Source organism: Urocitellus parryii, chromosome 5, assembly GCF_045843805.1.
Source record: "Urocitellus parryii isolate mUroPar1 chromosome 5, mUroPar1.hap1, whole genome shotgun sequence".
Classification (NCBI taxonomy): domain Eukaryota; kingdom Metazoa; phylum Chordata; class Mammalia; order Rodentia; family Sciuridae; genus Urocitellus; species Urocitellus parryii.
Window position 1 is genome coordinate 13,684,111 of NC_135535.1, and position 20,046 is coordinate 13,704,156.

The 20,046-nt window shown below is 50.2% G+C and overlaps 1 protein-coding gene across 11 annotated transcripts in view; it reads left to right on the forward strand.

The window, feature by feature from the left end:
- Large1 (LARGE xylosyl- and glucuronyltransferase 1) overlaps window positions 1–20,046 on the forward strand; it is a 506,960-nt gene that overhangs the window by 442,550 nt on the left and 44,364 nt on the right. For all 11 annotated transcript variants that reach the window (XM_077798432.1, XM_077798429.1, XM_077798430.1 and 8 more), the window contains one exon: window positions 15,302–15,457. In XM_077798432.1, coding sequence (XP_077654558.1) covers window positions 15,302–15,457 — 156 coding nt within the window. The remainder of the gene's footprint in view (window positions 1–15,301; window positions 15,458–20,046) is intronic.

The following is a 20,046-nucleotide window of genomic DNA, read 5'->3' on the forward strand; positions in this document are numbered from 1 at the left end:
CACAAGCTCGCTCCAGAACAAAAATCATGAATGCAATGTTGTCTCCTTGAAAGAATGTTTGGATTTTAACCAACAGATTCAGAGGTTGAACTTTAGACCCCAACCCATTCATAAACTGGGAATCAAATACACCTCAAAGAACACCCAAGAGAACCAGGCCATCTGTGCCAGGCGGGGGTGAGGGGGAAGATCTACTTTCCTAGAGGGCATGGGTAGCATTTGTATAAAAGAATAGCACATAACTCAAGTTTTAAAACATTTGACAGTTCCTAGAGAGGTGTGGGTTTCCACATCTTTTGAGGAAGATGAGGCACCCCTGGGCATCAGACTACTGGAGGTCCCTCAGCAAAGCAGACTGCAGTGGACCGTGAAGGGAGAAACCAGAGAGAGTGAGAAGGAGGAGGAATGGGACGGTCAGGACGGTTGGAGGAAGAAGCAGCAGTGGTTTGGGGATAGAAGATCTAAAATCTAAAAGGTCCACCTTCCAGGCAGATCTCTTCACTTGAGGCCAGTGCCTTTTGGGTTTCATGGCATGACCTTAGCACAGGGACCCTGGTGTTGCACTATCTCTGGGCTTACTCTTGCTACCAGTACCCTGAAGAGTCCAAACAGGAGCCGCTGTCCCCCTGTCTGGGCACTGGCACACGGCGGCTGTGCCTTGGAATTGCTTGACAGCTGCAGTGCACTCGCCCTAGGCCACTGTAGGGCTGCTGCATAGTTCTCCAGCCGGTCCCAGATAGGAAAGTGACCACGACTTTACAGAGATGTGAAATTTCAAAGGGATGATGTGCCAAGCAGCTAGGACAGCCCAATGAGACCTGAGTAAGTCTGCTATGATTAAAATAAGAAATCGGCGTCACTCCTGAGCTCTCTGGGAATTTCCTTCAGCTGGTGGGCAGAAACACACCAGCCAACAGGGCTCTTCTCATTCATCTGTCCCAACACTCCACTTCACTGATGAGGAAACAGGGACCCAAAGGGAGGAAGTGGCCTGCCTGAGGTAAGCCCTGGCTGTGGTACAGCTGGAATGGGCACCTGCACTGGGAATCAGGGCCCTGCTCTCACAGGCTTTGGGTGTCACTGCTGTAAGTTATCCATCCCCTGCTGTTACGTGTAGCCAATGTGCCTCGGATGCCGCTATTCCTAGAAATATCAGCAGGATTCCTAGAAGAAAGGCCCCTGGAAAATTACCCTACTGCAGCATTTCCCAGAGAATATATCAAAACACTGCTAAGAGTTGCTAATGGGAATTCTTCAGATGGGGGGGAGCTGAGTTCTAGTTCTGTGTATGAAGTACTGTGTTCTGAAGACCCGAGTAGGAGATCCATGGTTTTATTGATCCCTCAGCTCCTCTCAGAGGCACACAGAACAGACCCTTTGTGATTGTAGAATACCTTATGGGGCAGGGTCCTCAGAAGCCCACTGAAAGAAATAATCCCCACCTAAAGTCAGAGTCTCTGAATAAGAACAAGGTTGTGAGAGAGGCAAACACAATGCTTGGTGCCTGTGGACAGGGGACCGCTGACCAAGAGTCTCCTCTGGGGAAGGTATGGGTCCATAGCATTAGCACTGGGCCTCAAAAGCCAGTGGGACTGGCCCAGATTCTGGAGAAGACCATCAGTCTAGAGGCTCATGGTCCACAGCCAGGCGGTGAGCAGAGGAGAGTATCTGGGACCAGCAGGAGTCCTGCTCTAGTTCTCCGGTTATCCTGAAGAGGAGCAGGCAGGTGGACAGCCAGGCCAGCATCTGAAGACCAGGACCACACTGGAGGGAAGGCCTGCTGAGCAAGTTTCTGTCAGGCAGGCGACCCAGGACTGAGTGTCCACGTGTGAGTGCAAGAATTGAGGATGTGGAGTCCTGCTGAGGGTAGACAGGCAAGGTCATCACCGTGATCCCTGCCCTCAAAGAGGCCCACAGTCAAACCAAGGGGCAGAACTTTCAGCAGATAATTTCCACACACTACAGACAGTAGCATGCAGTATCCTGGTAAGACATGAGCGTGCTTTTAGAGAAAGGGAACATCAATGAACCTAGAGGGCTAAAAGATCCCAGGGTCCCCAGAAATGACAAGTGGGTGGGTGTGAAATGTGGGGCATAGGGTCCAGGCCCCAGGCTCTGTTAAAGAGCTTGGTTTTGACTTATGGATCATAGCACTGAAATACTGCTGAGCTGACCTGTTTCAATATACATCTGTTCTATCACTGTACCTGAATAGATCATAGACCATAGAACATCTACTCTAATACATGTTTGAGTAATTTTAAGTTAATTTATTAATAATAAGCCCTTTTACTCTTAGGGAAAACATTCTTAGTATTCATATCTTAAACTATGAAAGACATTATTGAATGCCCTTCATTATTTTCAAAATGTCAGTATAGTTCTTTGTGCCACAGTAATTCATAGTCGAATTTTTTAAGGCCTGTTATATAAAAGTACTTTTTTTTAATGATTACTATTGCAAAAGAAATATCTCCCTATAATATGCAGATCAAAACAGAGGGAAAGTACATTGTTGACTAAGCTGCTTAAATTTTATAGTCATTTTTTTTCCAATTTAATCCAAAAAATCACATGCATGTTTTGGTAGCATTCAAATTTAAGACTTTCTTGATGACAATCATTTGGTTTTGCTAATTTATTGATTTTTAATATCTTTGTTTTTGACAAACCTGCTCAAAAACCTGTTGTAATTATTTATTTGGAAATTAATCTTGAAGGTTAAAAAACACTTGTTTTGAAGTTTTGGAAGTGTGTAGAAATGAGGGTTTTGATAGATAACATCATTTCTGGCATTATAATCCCATGACCATGGAAACAGTTTCAAACATTGATTTTTCTAAAAGCTGTATCTATATCAGAAATCACTTTCTAAAAGTACTTATTTTTTCATTCATTACAGCTATATCAAAGACTCAGACTAAAAATGTGCATTTTTTTTTAAAGTTTGAGATGCCAAACTACTAATGATCATCTTTTCGTAAAAATGGGGCTGTGTGAATCACCTGTGTGCACACCATCCCCTTAGGAGTGATCCAGAGAAGCTTTGCGTGATATAGAATTTTTTTTTTTTTTTTTGACGCTGCTCATGTTGGTGGAGAGTGTTGTAAAAACTTTTATGAGATTTTCAACGGGCATTTTATAAAATTAGCCAGATCAATGGCATCAAATAATATTTGTGCACCTGGCTTTCAGTACTTTGTTGCAGACTTGCCTATCAGTGATGCGACCTGGGGAACCCGCTCTCTACGGGGACCCCCAATTCCTGTTACTCCAGCTAAAGCAAACCCATTCAGAGGCTAGCAAAGTCCTCAGAATCCTCTGTTCTTCGGCTAAACTCCATGGCAAAGCTCCTATGAAATTTGATCTAAAATGAGTTTCTTCAAGCCTTCGGCATTGTTCCCTATCACTTTTCATTCCTGTGATATCTGTTGACAAAGGAATTTACTTCATTTCATGGCTGTGTTCTCTTTTGCACATTTTTTTTCCTATCCATTTTTGCCAGGACAAGAAAAGCAAGTGTTTCTCTACTGGACTTTACTAGCTTTCATTTTTACGAGAGAAATCTCCAAAGAGACTTCTAAACCCTTTTCATCCGGTGAAGTGAAACATTATGAAGTTTCTAGACTGTCACAGGACTTTAAATAACCACCACAACAAAATAACATGACGGAGACTTGCCTTCGCCATTCTGGAAGGCTCGGTTTGAAATGTCTTGCTGGTCATGCATCTTTGAACCAACATGAAGAAAGATCCCAAGTCCCAGAACACACTCAGAGGGAAGCCCTTTACTAACCGCTGTGGTTGTAAATCCATATTTCAAACACTCTTGAGAATTTTGCGTTTTTGCCAGGTTCTTGTCCCATCTCATTAGATGATCATTTCTGCACTTTGTGAAGGACCAAGGAATGAGCTTGTGCAGGGAACAGAGGTGTCAGCTCAGCTGTTTGGCCATTCCCAAGAGCTCACCTTACTGTTGGTCTGTCATTTTTCTGCGGAATCTATTTTTTCTTTTTAAATATAAATCTTTATTTGAAGGAATTTGAGACTCACGGGAAGTTGCGGAAGTACTAGAGAGGATTCCTATGCACCACTCATCCAATTCCAGTGTCCCCTGGTGTGAACGTCTCATCTGGTACTGGCACATTTGGGAAAACCAGCAAACCAGTGGTGGTGTATTACCATTAACTAACCTTGGGTTTCCGTTGCAGTTCACCTGTTCTTCCATTACTGTCACATGTCCTTAGTCTCCTTTGTTCTGTGATAATGTTTCAGTCGGCCCTGGTTTTCCATCACTGACCTTGATAGTTTTATGGAGTACTGGTGGGTAGCTTATAAAATATCTCTTAAACTTGATTTGTCTTGTTTCTCATGAGGAGGTGGAGGCTGTGAGTTTGGGGAAAGAATATCATGGAGGTTCAGTGGATGTCCCCTGTGGAGCCACCTGATTTCCAGAATTTCTCCATAAAGAGCATTTTTCTCTTTTCCTCCACTTATAATTATTTTTAAATCATTTATTTATATCCATATGGACTCATGTATATTTATTTTGTACTTTGGATTATAATGCAAGACTCTAAGTAATTCTGTTTCATTTTATGAGGGTTATTTTACAATTTATAATTCTGTTATTGAATAATTTCATTAAGTCTTCTACAAACAAATAATAGTTTGACAGGTGCATTTAGAGTCCAGTACACCCCAGTATGTACGAGGACCGTGTCATACCCCTCTGCATTGACACAGTTAGGAACATGTGCTCAAATGACACAGCCAATCTCCTGGCTCTCTGAGAGCCTTTGCTTGCCCTGTGAGCCCAGAGTGACTTCTAGGGGACCGGCCAGTGTACAGGGCTCAGCTCTTCAACAGGTCTTTACTGCACACTTGCTATGAGCATGGGTTGTTAGCAGTGCATGAGGCAATGCAGACCTTTCCAGGAGTTTATGTTCTACTGCAGAATACAGATGTCACACAGGAAAATGAGTGCTCTGACTGGCCATGGCAGGAAGTAAAATGAGCCATGAAGAAAGCCAAACAGGGTAAGGTGAGAATGGTTGGCATCTATGATGCCAGGTTGAAGAGTCCCCTCCCTCCCTCCCTCCCTCCCTCTCTCTCTCTCTCTCTCTCTCTCTCTCTCTCTCTCTCTCTCTCTCTCTCTCCCTCTCTCTCTCTCTCTCTCTCGTAATTATATATAATAGTGGGATTCATTTTGCCATATTTCAGGTGCACCTAATGTAATTTGATCAGTCTCACTCCCTAGTACCTTCCCTTTCCTGCCCCTGGTCCCTTCCCACTTCCCCAGATCTGCTTCTCTACTCTTCTTCCTTTTATTAATGTCATTGTTATTTTAATAAGTGCATTGTAATATATATGCAGGATTCAGTGTGGGATTTTCATACGTGGACATTGCATAACCTGGTAGAGTTCATTCCCCGGTCCTTCCCCACGCCCTCCCCTCCTCCTCCTCCTTCATCCCGTCTGCTCTTGTAGGTCTCCTGTGCATTTTCATGAGTTTCCTCCCTCCCTCCCTCCCTCTCTCTCTCTCTCTCTCTCTCTCCCCCCCCCCCAACTCTCTCTCTCTCTTCCTCGTCTGAGAGATGCACTCAACCTTGACTTTTGGAGACAGGCTTGTTTTCCTTAGCATAACATCCTCCAGTTCCCTCTGTTCACTTTTTGAATATTTTGTACTTATTTTGTCTTCCTACCCCATTTTCTCTTCTTAGGGCACCGTAACTGTATTGTCTTTTAGAACTCTGTAGTTTATGTAGTTCCTGCCCCTCTCTCTCGAAGGCTCCACAGAAGGACCCCATTGACCTTTTTGAGACACGTGCCCATGCTGACCCCGTGCCTGTGTTTGTAGGAATGGTCAGGAGTGACTCCTGGGTCAGCCTGAGTGGCGTGTGCTTCCAGCAGGTTGGGCAGGGCCGCTGGATCACAGGGAGAAGGAAGCACCCAGCTCTGCAGGGAAAGGGACGAAGACAGAAAAAAGCACCTCAGGTGCCCCTGCGGAAGGTGCCCTCGCTGGGCGCCCAAGCAGTGACTCATGTGGCAGCCCCAACACTCAGCCAGCTGGCTGCAGCCCATGCACTAGGAACCCAGGGGGTCTCAGCAGCCCTGCTGAGATTCTCACCTGAGACTCCAAACCTGTCTCCAAGGTGAGATCCACCTCCCTACATCCTCCCCAGCTCAGCACACGCCCCCCAGAGGACACCCTGGGGATTCTGCAAATGATTTTAGTTTTAGTAATGAATTCTACAGAGAGGGGACAGGCTGGTCGTCATTTGCAGATCTCTATTGGTCGTCTGCAGAGAAGCTGCTTTGAGGACCACTCATTTAGTTTCTTCATCTGGAAAACGAGTTGAGTTTGGTCTGCTTTCTTCTCCCTTCCTGGGTTATGATGCATTTTTGTCTGGGAAGAATTCTCTTCATTTTTACTGAGACTTGTAAAAACCAAGAGGCAACAAACATGCTAAGTGGAAAATTCCAAAAGTATATAATCCATCGGTTTGAAATTGCACACCAAAATCTCACGCCATTCCACTTGGTCCCACCCAGGAAGTAAATCATTCCTTTGTCCAGCATATCCACACCTTATACACTACCTCCCCATTACTCATTTACTAGCCATCTCCGTCGTCAGATCCACGGCACTGCAGTGCTTGTGTTCAGGTGTTATTTCACTTAAGATGGCCCCACAGTTCACAGCAGTGATACAAAGGAGATAAAACAGAAAAAGACAGATTAACTTTAGTTCCATGTGGCAAAGCTGCAGGGCGCACAGGAAAAATCATAGTGCACATAGGAATCAGTGCTCTCTGTAGTTTTAGACATCCCTTGGGGGTCTTGAAATGTTTTCCTGCACAGTCAGGGGGGCACTGCCGTATTAGGTTCTCCACAAGAAAAGAACCAATAAGAGATAAAACTATTCTTTCTTTATCTGAGGAGGTTTATTATTTAAAAAAAAAAATCTGAATTCGTGACTGGGGAGGCTGAGAAGTCCCACCTGGGAGACTTGTGGGTCTCCCACAAGCTGGAGACCCAGGTAGACTGTGTCCTACCTCAAATGTGCAGAAAAAAATAAAAGGTGGGGGAGCAAATTCTCCTTGCTCAGCCTTTTGTTTTATCCGGGCCCTCAGGTGAAGGCCACCTGCTGTCCAGAGTCCACTGAATCAGATGCCAGTCTCATCTGGAAACACCAGAGTCAGATAGCTGGGCGCTCCATGATCCAGTTAAGTGGACACATGGAATTCACTGTCAGCATCGTCACTTCCTTTGTCCCTTCGATCCTCAGCTCTGAGTATTATTTCCTCTTAACATAGGGAATTAGAGGGAATTACTGGGAAACAGAGGTTCCAATACATTAATTTGTTTGGACGACAGAGTTGGGGACAGCCAGGGGTAGGATTGGAACCCTGTGCTTCTGACCAAGGCCTTGCTGCCTGCCTGGTCGCACTCTCCAGGCTCTGCCCAGTGTCAACCCCACTCCGAAGTGTTTTCTTCCTGAACAGCCCCCTGCAAGTCTCCTTGAGATCTGGCCAGGGGGAGCCCTGGCCCTGGCCGGGTGTCTCTGGGCTATTGTCTGTAGGCTCCCCAGCCTGGTCCCTCGGGCTCTGGGACTGTCTGCAATCCCTTATTTAAAATCTTGTCTCTCATTCTTCCTTCTCCCCGTAGAGATTCGGTTCTCATCCAGTCTTCCTGGTTGGTAAGGCGACGGTTTCATGAGGTCTAAACCAGATTTCTTTTGTAATTGAACACATGTGATACGTCTTCATGTCTCTATTTGTCAGGGTCCTCCGGAGAGACAGAACAAATCAGATCTATATAGATAGATGAGAGGGATGTATTGGGGGAGTTGGCTCACACCATTATGCAGGCTGAGAAGTCCTATGACAGCACACTGTCTGCAAGCTGGAGCCCTGGGTAGAAGGCTCACACCAGGGGGGCGGGCGGTGTCACTCTCAGCCCCTGCCCCGTGGGGTCTAAGAATACTGGGGGCCACTGGCGTAAGTCCTGGAGTCCCAAGGTTGGGGGTCTGGAGTTCTCGTGTCCAAGGCAGGAGGAGAGGAGGGAATCCCAGCTCTGGAGAGAGAGGAAATGGCCTTGGTGTTCTGTCGGGGCCCAGCTGATAGAGTGGTGCCCACATCCAGAGTGCACCTTCCCCACTCTGTCCACCTCCACATGCCCATCTCCTCCGTGACCCTCTCTCTGCCCTAATCCAATCAAGCTGACTCCTAAAATCAGCCTCGCCCTGTCCCTGCTCGCACCAGTCCTGTCTTGACCACACTCTGCAGGGCAGCTGCTGCCACACCCCCTCCCCAGGCGAGGTCCAAGGTCCTGGGCAACCTGGCGCAGGTCACAGGGCCAACGGGAGCCATGGTGAGTCCGGCTGGGAGGTCTGTCTGCTCCTTCTTTCCCACCTGGAATCTGAATCCCGACAGTGGCGAGGGGGAGGACTTGTGAGAGCGCTGTCCTTCTCTTTCCCAGGGCCAAACATGTAACAGGGTGTTGAAACTCCTTCTAGAAAAAAGTGACAAGCGGGTTGGCCCTTCAACAAAGAAAAGGTGGCTCTGTTTCTCTATTCTGCAGCCACTTTGATGGAGCTTTTATAACTGATTTACTGTCAACAGACTGAATGTGAGGATTATTGAGAATGTCGTCATCATGATTTCTATTCTTGAACCAAAGGGCAGCTATTGAATACTAACTATCTGCCAGGCACCATGGCACTCAAAAAGAATAATAAGTCAAGCTCTCTGCCAGCCTAGAAATTATCTTTCCAACACTTCCAGGTGCAGGCATGTAAATAAATAATTACAAGGGCATGTGGTGTGTTCTCCCAAAGAGTTAACTGCAAGAGTCTAGGGAGTACTGAAGAAGGAACCAGTATCTCCCTCAGATTATGTTAGAAATGCTTACAATAAGCATCAGAAACCCCAACTTTTAGAATTTCTCACCTAAAAATTCTGGAATAAGCAGTTGCAGACATTGGTTCATAAGTCAGAAACATGTTGCCCTTTGCCTCATGGGCACAGGATGGCTGTGATGGTTCCAGTCATTACATCTCTCCTCATGACAGAAAGGTGGGTGATGGGGGAGGAGAATGTCAGTGGCTACAGCTGAACCTTTGTATTAAGAATCAAATGTTTTCTGTGAAACTTTTTGGGAACCCTAGCTGCAAGGGAGGCTGGAAAATCAAAACCTAGGATCTTCATGGTTAACGTCAACCTTGAATGGATCGTGACCCATTCACAGGGGCTGGGGACATTGCATCTACCAACGAAACTGGTGTTTTGTTAGGAATGAAGAATGGAGTGGGGAAGAGAGAGGTGACCCAGGAGGTGACCTTCTGCCACAGTGTTCAAGGAGGGCTTTCCTGAAAGGGTGCATTTGAGTGCATCCTTGAAGGTCACACACAGAGTCACAGTAAGTAGAGAAGAAGGGAGGATATGCCAGGGAGGGACAAAGGTTTGCAAAGGCAGAGTCGTAGAAGACAGGTCAGGAAACACCAGGATGCCTCCTACCTAGAGGTCATGCGGGATGGTCAGGCTGACGTGCCAGGCTGAGGAGAAGGTGTTGCTCTGTGGACCCTAGAGAGTCTGTCATCCAGTCCTCCTGTCCCAACCTGGAGGAGATGAGACCCTGTTCTGATTCACCTGGTGTTTGCCCGTGGGCTCTGGTTTCTCGGCTTTTGCTTTATGTTTATGACCCCTCTGGGGTGTGGGTATTTCAGAAGCCAGGGTTTGGGCCAGACTCCTTCCATGGCCTTGTCCTCATGCCCAGGTCTTGTGTCTACCTTTGAACCGCTTTCCTCTGTGCCCTTGATGGACGATGGCCTTTCTGGTCTCCACTTTAATCACGTTGACTTCTGCTGTCTTCCCAGATGACGTCTGGGTTTCCTGGTCAGTAATCAATTTCTGTCAGTTTTCTCCGGCCCACTAAAGGCCGACTCCAAGTCTGCAGAAAGACTCAGCCCCCACAGACATTTCACATCCAACCGGGTGGCACCCCCAGGGCCCTGAGGCTTGGTGGGCAGCTCCTGCAGCCCACCTGGCCACCCACCCCCACCGTCCCTCCCTGTTTCCTGCTGGGCCACGGGCTCAGCTCAGTATCACTGTCCCAGGGATATGGAGAGGTTTCATTTCTGATGCTGACCTCCTCTATAAATATGGTATTCATATCTGCAAACAGTTGTTTCATGGTTACAGACAGAGGAAAAATGAGATCCCTCATGTCCCTCTCTGCCTGGGTTCAAACGGTGCCCGTCTGCTTTCTGGCTGTGTGGCTTAGAGCAGTTTGCTAAACCTTCCTCACCTGAAAAGTGGCATCATGAGCTTGTCCACTTGCCTCACTGGGACGAGCTGCGTGCTCAGAGCGGTGTTTGGCGCACAGTAGGTATCTAATGTATGCTGTACTCTTGTGGTGTTCATGTGCAGAATGAGCGGTAATGGGCCCTCATTTCCGCCCTGCAGACCCAGCTGCACTCACCAGCCTCGCTCCACAGTCTATTTTGGGCGCGTTCTCTGGTGTCGTCAATCTCAGGTGTGACAGCTTGTCAGTGTCTGCCTTCTACACTGCCAGCTTGCTGCCCCCAAGCCAGCCATGATGGGTGATTGGTCCCCTAAGGAATCGGGAAGTGACATTTCTCACTAGTCAGACAGCCCTGATTTAAACCAGCAGTGGCAGCAGGAGTCCTGAGTCAGCAATCAGAGTCGGGAGCGTGGTTTAGGGGAAGGAGAGGGAAGTGGCCTCTGCCTGCACCTCTGCCGTGTGACTCTGGGCACAACTCTGGGCCTCGGTTTCTTTGCACTTCACATGGCCCCACCCCCCCCCCCAAAAAAAATTCACTGTCCAATCTCTGTGGAAGCACATATCATGTCAGAATGGCTGGCGACTCATTGTCTACCTGCTGCTCTACGTTGTGAGTTCCAGAAAGACAACACATTTGTTCATTGCTGCATTCACACCCCTGGCCAGTGCCTCACTCACCATCGGTGCTCACTTGGATATTTATTGAATGAAGGAATGCAGTGAAAGAAAAAAAGACTTGAGAGCAAGTCAGACCTGGTTTTGCTTCAGACCTGCAAAACTAGCTTCGTGATACTGTGCTCCCTGACCCTTAGACTCATCATCTGTAAAATGAAATCATTGTAGAAAAAACAACCACCAGGTGGTTTTGAGAAATAAACGTGATGGTGTGTGTGTTTGTGACGTACATACATGTATGTGTGTCTACATGTATGTATTTATGCCCACACATCTAGAAACCTGAGACCTAATGTCCAGCATGTAATGGGCATTAGAAAAATGAGAGCTATTATTTATTTCTCTGGAGCACAGCTCAAGGTAGTTTTCTGTGTCCTGGTGATGGAAAACTGAAGGCCAAATGCCAATCAGCCCATACCTTCCCAGGCTTCATGGGCTTACCCACCCAGGGCAGCTGCCTTGCAGAAGGTCTTCTGCAGCCCCTCCCTTGCCATTGAGCCCCCATCCTCTCCGCCCACTTTTCCTTTACCCTTGCTCCTAATCCAGCCACACGTTCACCTGCCGGGCCACTAGACAAACCTGACCACTAGACAAACAGAGGCTGGCAGGATGGGCAGGAGAGGGCTGAGGTGGGTGGGGAGACTGGGTCTTTGTCCCAACCCTGGCCTGGCACAAACCTATCACAGGATCCTGAATAGGCACCTCTCCTCTCTGACCTCACTCTCCCCTTCTGTGAAGTGCTGAGAACTGGACATGACAGTGGTCAAGAACCCTGGATTCAGGGTTTCAAGTGGGCTTCAGGCTCAGCCCTGCCCCTTACCAGCTGTGAGATGTGGACAGGCCACACACAACCTCGGGGACACGAACAATAAGGGCAGGTGACCTGTTTGGAGTCTTTAGTGAGCATTACCTCCAAAGCACCATAGGTTTGTGCACAGTGCATTGAGACGTGTCTGGGGGTCTGAGGGCCCTGTTCCCACTTAGGTCAGGTGTCTCCCCATTGAGGAAGCCCAGGTTTCCCAAGTCAGGTGGTACCCAGCATCTCTCCTCCTGGCTCAGCAGCTGGAGGGCACCAAAGTCATTTGAAATGAAGACGTGGCCCCACAGGCGATTGTTTGAACCTGTGGCCCAGGGTCTTCTCGGGCCCCGAGTGGGTGTCTTCTCAGGAGAATCTTCTTCTGACCCCTTCAAAAGGCACAGGAAGAAGACTGCATGTTTCCCCCTCAGCCTTCCCTGTAATGCCAGCCTCCACAGCCGGCCTCCTTCAGGTCTCCAGCCCTCCCTGCACCCTCTTGAGCTCCAGGTGCTCTCTCCCTGTGGCTGCAGGTCGTCCTGCTGGGAACCACATTTATGGAGCCACCCTAACTCGCAGGCCCTGTTGAAGGCATCTGTTCAGCCTCGACGCTACTTTATCAGGCGTGCTGATTCTCACCTTGCAGAAACCGAGGCTCCAAGAAGGGAATGGCCAGGATGCCTCCTCCAAAGGGAGCGCAGAGAGAGGTGTCCTGCAGACAGGAGGTGGCTGAACCAGGCAGTGACTGAGCTGAACACGCCCAGTTCCTTTCCTCAGCGTCTTTGGGCCACTGTGACAAAACAGCATAACTGGGTGGCCTAGAACCAGCAGATGTTTGTTTCTCACAGTTCTGGATGCTCGGAAGTCCAAGGTCAAGGTGTGGAGGATCTGGGATCCGTCAAGGGCCACTTCCCTGTTCATAGATGGCCTCTTTGGGTGTGTCCTTGCATGGCTGCAGAGTGGATGGCTTCAGACTCTAACCCCTTCTATATAATCTTGTATGAGGACTCTTCCCTCAAGACTCAGTCATCTCCCGGGACCTGTCCCCTAATACCACTGCTTTGGAGATTGTGTGAACTGAATTCAGGGGTGGGGGGCTTCCATACATTCAGTTCATTACGTTAGGTATGCTAGTCCAGCCCCCAAGGTGAAGCAGTGAGACCACGGCTACGTAGGGGGAAACGAGAGCTTATTCTGCTTTCTGTGTAGTCAGTCATGGCATGAAAATGGAAGTGGTCAAAACCTGGCTTCTCGTGCTCACCACAGTACAGAGGAAAGTCCTGGGTTTGGGGGGTCAGAAAGTCTCATATGTGAAGCCTGGCTCCCACATTTGCCAGCTAGATGCCTTGGGGCAAGAACTCCTCGACAATTTCCTTATCTTTAAAATTTCTTGCCTTCTTAGGATGATTAGGAGGAGGACTCCAATTATCTCAGCGTGTTTTGTGTTGCTATAACAATACATGTCAGGCAGGGTAATGGACAAAGCACAGAAGTTGATTTCTTACAGTTCTGGAGGCTGGGAAGTCCACCAGTCAAGGGGCCTGCCTCATGCAAAGGCCTTTGTGCTGCCTCATCCCATGGCAGAAGGCAGAAGGGCAAGAAAGTGAGTGTGAGAGGGAAAAGGAGAGAGTGAAAGAGGGAACAACCACTTGGGACCAGGGCCACCATCTCAGGGTAACCCCTTGAGGTCCCTCCCTGGCTCTTCTGTTTCTCTGTGTGACCTCCCTCACCTGAAACCACCCTCCCTGGGCATGCACCCCTCTACCCCACCCCATCCTTCAGGGCTGCTGCAAGAGTCCTTCTACATATCCTGCCTGCACAGGGCCCTGCGTGTCCATCTCAGAGCCAGCAGAGTGCAGTGGTGAAGCAGGTGGAATTGGGCTGCTGGGGTGCTGCGCCTAATTCTGTATGACCATGGGCAAAGGGCAGAATTGTCCTGTGCCTCCCTTTCCCCATCTGTAGGGTGGCGCCGACCACAGTGCTGCCCCCATGGGCTTATATCAAAACAGTGAAGACCAATTCTCCATTGCTCATAGTTCCTATAAGTAATGATAATTATTAATCCTAATAATGAATGCTGCTATGTATTAATAATTAAAGGGCTCAGTGCAATTTTAATACATAGTAAATATTCTATAAATTTGCACTTGCCTTTTCCCAACTTTTTTTTTGTGTATATATCTTGTCTTTCCAGTGAAATCAGAAAATGTGTCACCAAGGCCTCGTTTCTCAGCTGGAAATTACAACTGATTCATAAGCAGCCTGAATTCACCCCCCCCCCACATACACACACACACACTCCACACTGGTCTTCTCCCTTACAGTCTGAGGGCTCTTCCCAAAACCTAAAGTTAGCAGTTTCCCCTTCATAGTCTCTACTGGCTGCAGCCTGGATCGGAACGTGGGACTCCTGGGTGCAGGGCATCAGCCTGGCCCAGTGCTCGGCCACCTCCCTCACCCCTGCCCCTGCCCGGGTGCTCCAGCTTCTAGCATGTGGCCTCCCCCAACATGTGGCCTCCTCGCAAGCCTCTCTTCTGCCTTGTCTCCCCAGAAACCACATGCCCACTCCAGAGCTGCCAGGGTTTTTGCTCTTCCCTCCCTCTTGCTTTCTCACACCTCTCCCCAGCAGACCATGAGCTTGCCATAGGCAGCCCCAGGGTCCTCTGGACACCTCCAGGTCCAGCACACTGTGGGTGCAAAAATGGTCAGAGCCAGTGTCCATTGAGCACCTACCCTGTGCTGGGCTTAATGTCTGCTAACTCACTCAGAGCCCGAGCTGAAGGCAGAGACCACCCGATTTCATCATTAACACGGCAGCTAAACGTGAAGCATTCACTTGAGACCTCCATAAAACAAAAATAGAACATTTCAGGGAAGTTACCACCCCTAGAGCTGAAGGAGCGGAGGGAACAGGTGAGATTATTAATGCCTGCGCCTCCAGGGTGGGGTCCCCAGCCAGGCTGGAGGCTCTGGGCAGAGAAGGGAGGCGACCAGGCATGTCCTGAGTGTCACCAAAGCTGCCAGAGGGATTTCCCTGCTGTTTGAGGGAGGGCGTGTTGCGCCAGGGAGAAGACAGGGCACCAGGGGAGGCACCCGGGAACAGGAAGCCAGGGGAGGAGCACTGCTCCCCTCCCCGGGCCTCCGTCTCCCTCTGTGGCCCTGTGGGCAGCGCCACACAGATTTAGGGTTTGCAGAACCCTGACCTCTGCAGCACAAAGCAGGTATGGAGCCCAGAGAGGGTAATGTAATAACTGGTCCAGGCTGGACCCATGAGGATTCCCGTTTCACAGATGAGGAAACCGAGATACGGGGCAATTCAGTCATCTGTGCAAGTGACACCTGGACTGGCCAGGATTTGAGCCAGGTGCCCTGCCCTTAGCCACTGATCTGTCGATGCTGGATGAATGAATGAATGAATGAATGAATGAATGAATGGCAGTCCCGGGAGTCCTGCGAGGGCCAGGTCCGGGCCCCCTGCAGGTGCAAGGTCCCTCGCCTCCTGACTGCCCCCTTGTCGCCTGCCAGGTCATCCACTGGAACTCCCCCAAGAAGCTGCGGGTGAAGAACAAGCACGTGGAGTTCTTCCGCAACCTCTACCTGACCTTCCTGGAGTACGACGGCAACCTGCTGCGGCGGGAGCTGTTCGGCTGCCCCAGCGAGGCCGACGTCAACAGCAAGAACGTAAGTGGCTGTGCCTGCTCCTCCAGGTGCAGTGCCAGGCTCCAGGTCTGCCTTGGACCTGACGCCTCGCCTGCCCTGGGAGCCCACTCTCGGGTGCAAGGACACATCAGTGGATCCCTTTCATGCTGTTCCTTGCGGGTCCCAGAGGGGACAGTCATCCCAGATGGGTGGGTCAGAAGACCACCTGTGAAACGGCAGGTGAATTGTCTCGTGGCCAGGAGGCCCCCTTTGTCTTTGAGGACGTGGCATCTACCTGGGAGATCCGGGATCCAGGTCGGGGCAGTGCGTGGGGGGTGGGCACAGAAGGAGATTTCCACAGGTGTGACTTCATCAGTAAGGACAGAGTTAGGCGAGTAGTCGGAGGCACAGCTGACATCTCATTCTCCTGTCTCTTTGCTGTTTATAATTTTATCGTATGCTCTATCTCATTTGGTGCTCGTAGAAACCCTGTTTTACATTTGAAGCGATAGTGATACAGAGAGGCTAAGCAGATTGTCCACAGGCACACAGCAAACTAGGAGCAAAGTTGAGGCTGACCCTCAGCTCTAAGGATATGGGGAAGCAGCACCTAGCAGACCTGGATTTATTTCTGGCCCCTTCCAATTAGCACCTGTGTGACCTCAAACACCTGTGTGACCTCTCTGTGCCTCAGTTTCTTCAACTGTCAGATGGAAATCCCAGCAGCTTGGGAGGCTGAGGCAGGAGGATCAGCACTTCGAAGTCAGCCTGCAACTTAGTGAGGCGCTAAGCAACTCAGTGAGACTCTGTCACTAAATAAAATACAAAAAGGGCTGGGGATGTGGCTCAATGGTTGAGGGCCCCTGAGTGCAATTCCCGGTGCAAAAAAACATCAGGAAACTGCGCGTGAACAGCTAGCTCAGGCTGCCATGTTAGATGCTCGGTAAATACCTGCTCCCGGCTCTTCTTGACCTTAGCATCAGACCCAGAAGTGATCGGTTCACTCAGTCCACAGTCATCATTGATCTAAGCACTGAGTGTTCATAGGTGGAGAGGGACAGTCGTCCCTGCTCCCGTGTAACTCAAATCCTAGTGGAAGAGAAGATTAATAACGAACCATCAGGAAAAATTGACAGCTAGTGGTGGGTGCTACCTAGCTATAGGCTAGTGAGGAGCTGGGCAGCTGTGTTGGTTGGGGGTCCAGGGAAGGTTTCCATGAGGAGGTGATGTTTCATCTGAAATCTGAATGACAAGAAAGAGCTAGCCATGGCGGAGCCAAGGAAGTGCTCTGCAGGTGGAAGAAGTAGTGATGCAAAGGCCCTGAGGCAGGGCAGGCGTGAGGAGCAAAAGGATGGCCAGTGTGCCGGGGACTTGTGGGGAAGAAGAGGATCAGACAGGCAGGGCCATGCTGGAAGGATTTGTAAACTAGAGTAAAGAAGGAGAATTCTGATTTTTCACCATGATTGTCATCGTTTCTATGGTTGTTTTGGATGCTCTGAGAGTTCTTTTATCTTCCAGTGGTGGGGGAGGGTGACTAGAAGGTGCAGAGGCCTGTCTCACCTGGCTTTTTATCAGCACTGGTCACAGTGCTGCCCTTGCCCTTGGCCTCCAAGTCATGGTGAGGTCACAGCCAGCCCTGGCCCTTCTTCCCTTCACCCTAGAAGCCTCCTCCTGATGGCGGAGGGAAAGCCATTAAGTGCTTAAGCACTTAGAGGTTCAGAGAAGCACTCGGAGCTTTGACCCGCGCTGGGTTCCTTGGGTTTTCTGCCAGTTCTCTGCTCACATTGGTCTCGGTCATCGTCATCAATATTTGAGTGTCCTCTTGACACTTCTCTGAACGCTGATGAAAACACTTCTCTTACGTTTCCCCCTCCGTGGTGGAGGCCGAGGAAAAGCCTTGCAGAAGGAAGCCCTCGTCCATCACCCAGGTCGGTGGCTTCCTGGAGCATGCTGCTGCGTCCTCAGAAGCCCCCTCTGCAGGTGACTCACCAGCTTTTCCTGCCGTCTCTGTCCCTGAGTGGATCCCCAGGGTGAAGGCGAACCTGGTCTTTCCTGGAATCTGTGACAGCCTTTATTTGCCCATAAGCCTGTGTGGATGCCGGTCACCCTCCCGGCACAGTGCAGGGCACTGGGCTTGACCTTGGAAACGGACCCGCCCCTGTGTGTAAGGTGCCATTTAACGCCCCTTAGAGAAGCTGAGAGGAGAGTCTGTCCAGGCCTGAGGAGGGCCTTGGACAGCAGTGCAGCCTTCCCTAAGCGCTCACCATGGACGTCATCCTAGCCTGTCCCCCTTGACTCCCACACAGGAGTGACGGCCAGCTGTCGGCAGCCAGGCTCAGGCTGGGCCACGTACTGCCAGTCCCACTGCCCCTGGTTGCTCACGTATCCCAGTGTCCATCAGCAGAAACTTCCTCTGACCCTCCTAAAGTCACCCTGCCAGTCACTTTGTGTCACCTACCTTATTTTCTTTCCTTCATAGCACACACTTCTCTCTGCAGTGTTCTGGTTCCTGTATTTGTTTCCTAGGGTTTTTTTCCCTAAATAAAACCAATATAGCAGCCTCCTAGATGGGGAACTGTACTGTTCTCCTTTCAGGTCCCCTCCCCTAGGGTAGAACTAAGTGTATAATAAATATTTATTGAATGAACATAGTGAGCAAATTTTAAAAAGAAGTCCTGGATGAAGGAAAGAGCAGATAAAGGAGTAAAGAACCAGAGAAAGAACACGTCAGCTGTGTCCAGGAGCGCAGGCCTGTCGGGGAGCATGGGGCTCAGTGTGGCTCTCTCCTGTGAGCGGTGAGGTCGGTGACCAGGTTTTAGGCTGGGTGGATTTACACTGGAGAAACATCAGTGCAGAGAACAGAATGAAAGCAGCAAGACTGAGGCAGGAAAACCATGCCACGCCGAGGCCTCGCCCCAGCCCAGGGGCTGAGATGACAGCGGGGTCTGGGGTCTGCCCTTGGGCGGCAGAGGCGAGCGGAGGCAGCAGATGGGTTCTAAGCCCAGGGAGCAGGTGCTCATAAATCAAAGACAGTGGGCCCCTGCGCCAGGGTCCAGGCAGATGTCTCCACTGGCTAAATCGACTCTGGGCAAGGAGAGGTCTGGAGACACTCCGCAGCATGTTGAGGCTGTCTGCAAACACAGGGAAGGAGGACGATCTTGGATGGGGCTCAAAGCCAGATGCGCCCGACTCTGGGAAGAGGGCATTAGAGCGCAGATGGTGGTGAGGCTGGAAGAGACAAAGGCAGGGAGCTCTTCACCCGACTTCGGGTTCCAGATGGAAGCAAGACCCCACGGCAGAGTGTCCAGGTCTCTGGATTCATTCATCCACTCCGCAGATGCTCATTCAAACCGGCCCCAGCCTCGGGTGGGAAGCCTTGCAGACTGAAGTCCAGCTGAGCAGTGCACACAGGCAAGGGGTGGCCATGCGAGGGGACAAGGGCCAGCATGGTGGCTGCACTCTGAGAGTGCGTGAGAAGGCATTTCACTGACAGGAGAGAGAGGTGCACCAGGATGCACCTCCTCTTCCTGGAGGAGGCCAGATTTGGAGGATGAGCGTGTGGCATGAGGCCTCTGGAGGGTGGGCTGTGGGAGGAGGGGCAGCATGTGCAGCGGAGACCAGAAGTGAACGTAAGCATAGCGCGTTTAAGGACGCTCAAGGGGCTCAGATCCCAATGAAGATGATGTGAGGACCGTGAAGGGTGTCACAAGATCATTGTTGTTCCTTTGGTGGGGAGGTGATGGGGACGTCAGGCGTGAGCGTCCTGGTGACGTGCTCCCCTGTGCCATAGACAGATGACCTCAGAGAACTCACACATATGCTCTGAGCCTCAGGTTTACCACCTGATAAATGGGCACAGTGATGTCTTTGTCATGGTGTCTCATGGGTTATCTCTGTGAAATCATCCACTAAGGAGGACGTAATCCAGGGACTACCTCCTCAATGAGAAGCTGAGATGTGAGGAGCAGAGCCTCTGATTGGACTGCGCTTTCTAGGACAGGACAGTATGGCTTGGAAGCAAACTGCCTCCACCAGTGGTGGAGAATGACCAGGAGTGGCTGGTGGGACCCAACCACTCCTGTCCATCACTGGTCTGGGTGTCTCTCCCTGGAACCGGTGAGTTGGCTTATGTAAGGTGGTAGGCACTCGGGGTGCATCCGCGACTGTGAGTTCACTGAAGAGGGGATGGAGGTAGGATTCCATGCCTTGACATTTCTCTCCCTGACCCTCAGTGGTCCCATCCTTCAAGCAATCCAAGAAACCCTGGGACTCCACAGAACACAGCTGGGTAGCCGTGGATCTTCTGCATCCCTTCCCCATTCAATATTCCATCCATAGCATCCTACCCAGCTCGTACCTGGGCTCTGCTGGAATCCTGCGCACAGGGAGTACGCCTCCTCCCGAGCCAACTCTGCTGCAGCTCATGAGACCCGGACACTAAACCCCACCCTACCTGGTGTTGACTTGAAGTCTTCCCCTAAGAGACTCGTTAACCTGAGGCCTGTCTTCTGGAGCAGTAACAAACAGGGACAGCCACTCTTGTCCCTGATGGCCCATCCTGGCACTGGTGGACAGAGTTCTGTAGGATTGTGATTCTGAAACACGCAGATCCCCTAAGCCTCTATCTATAG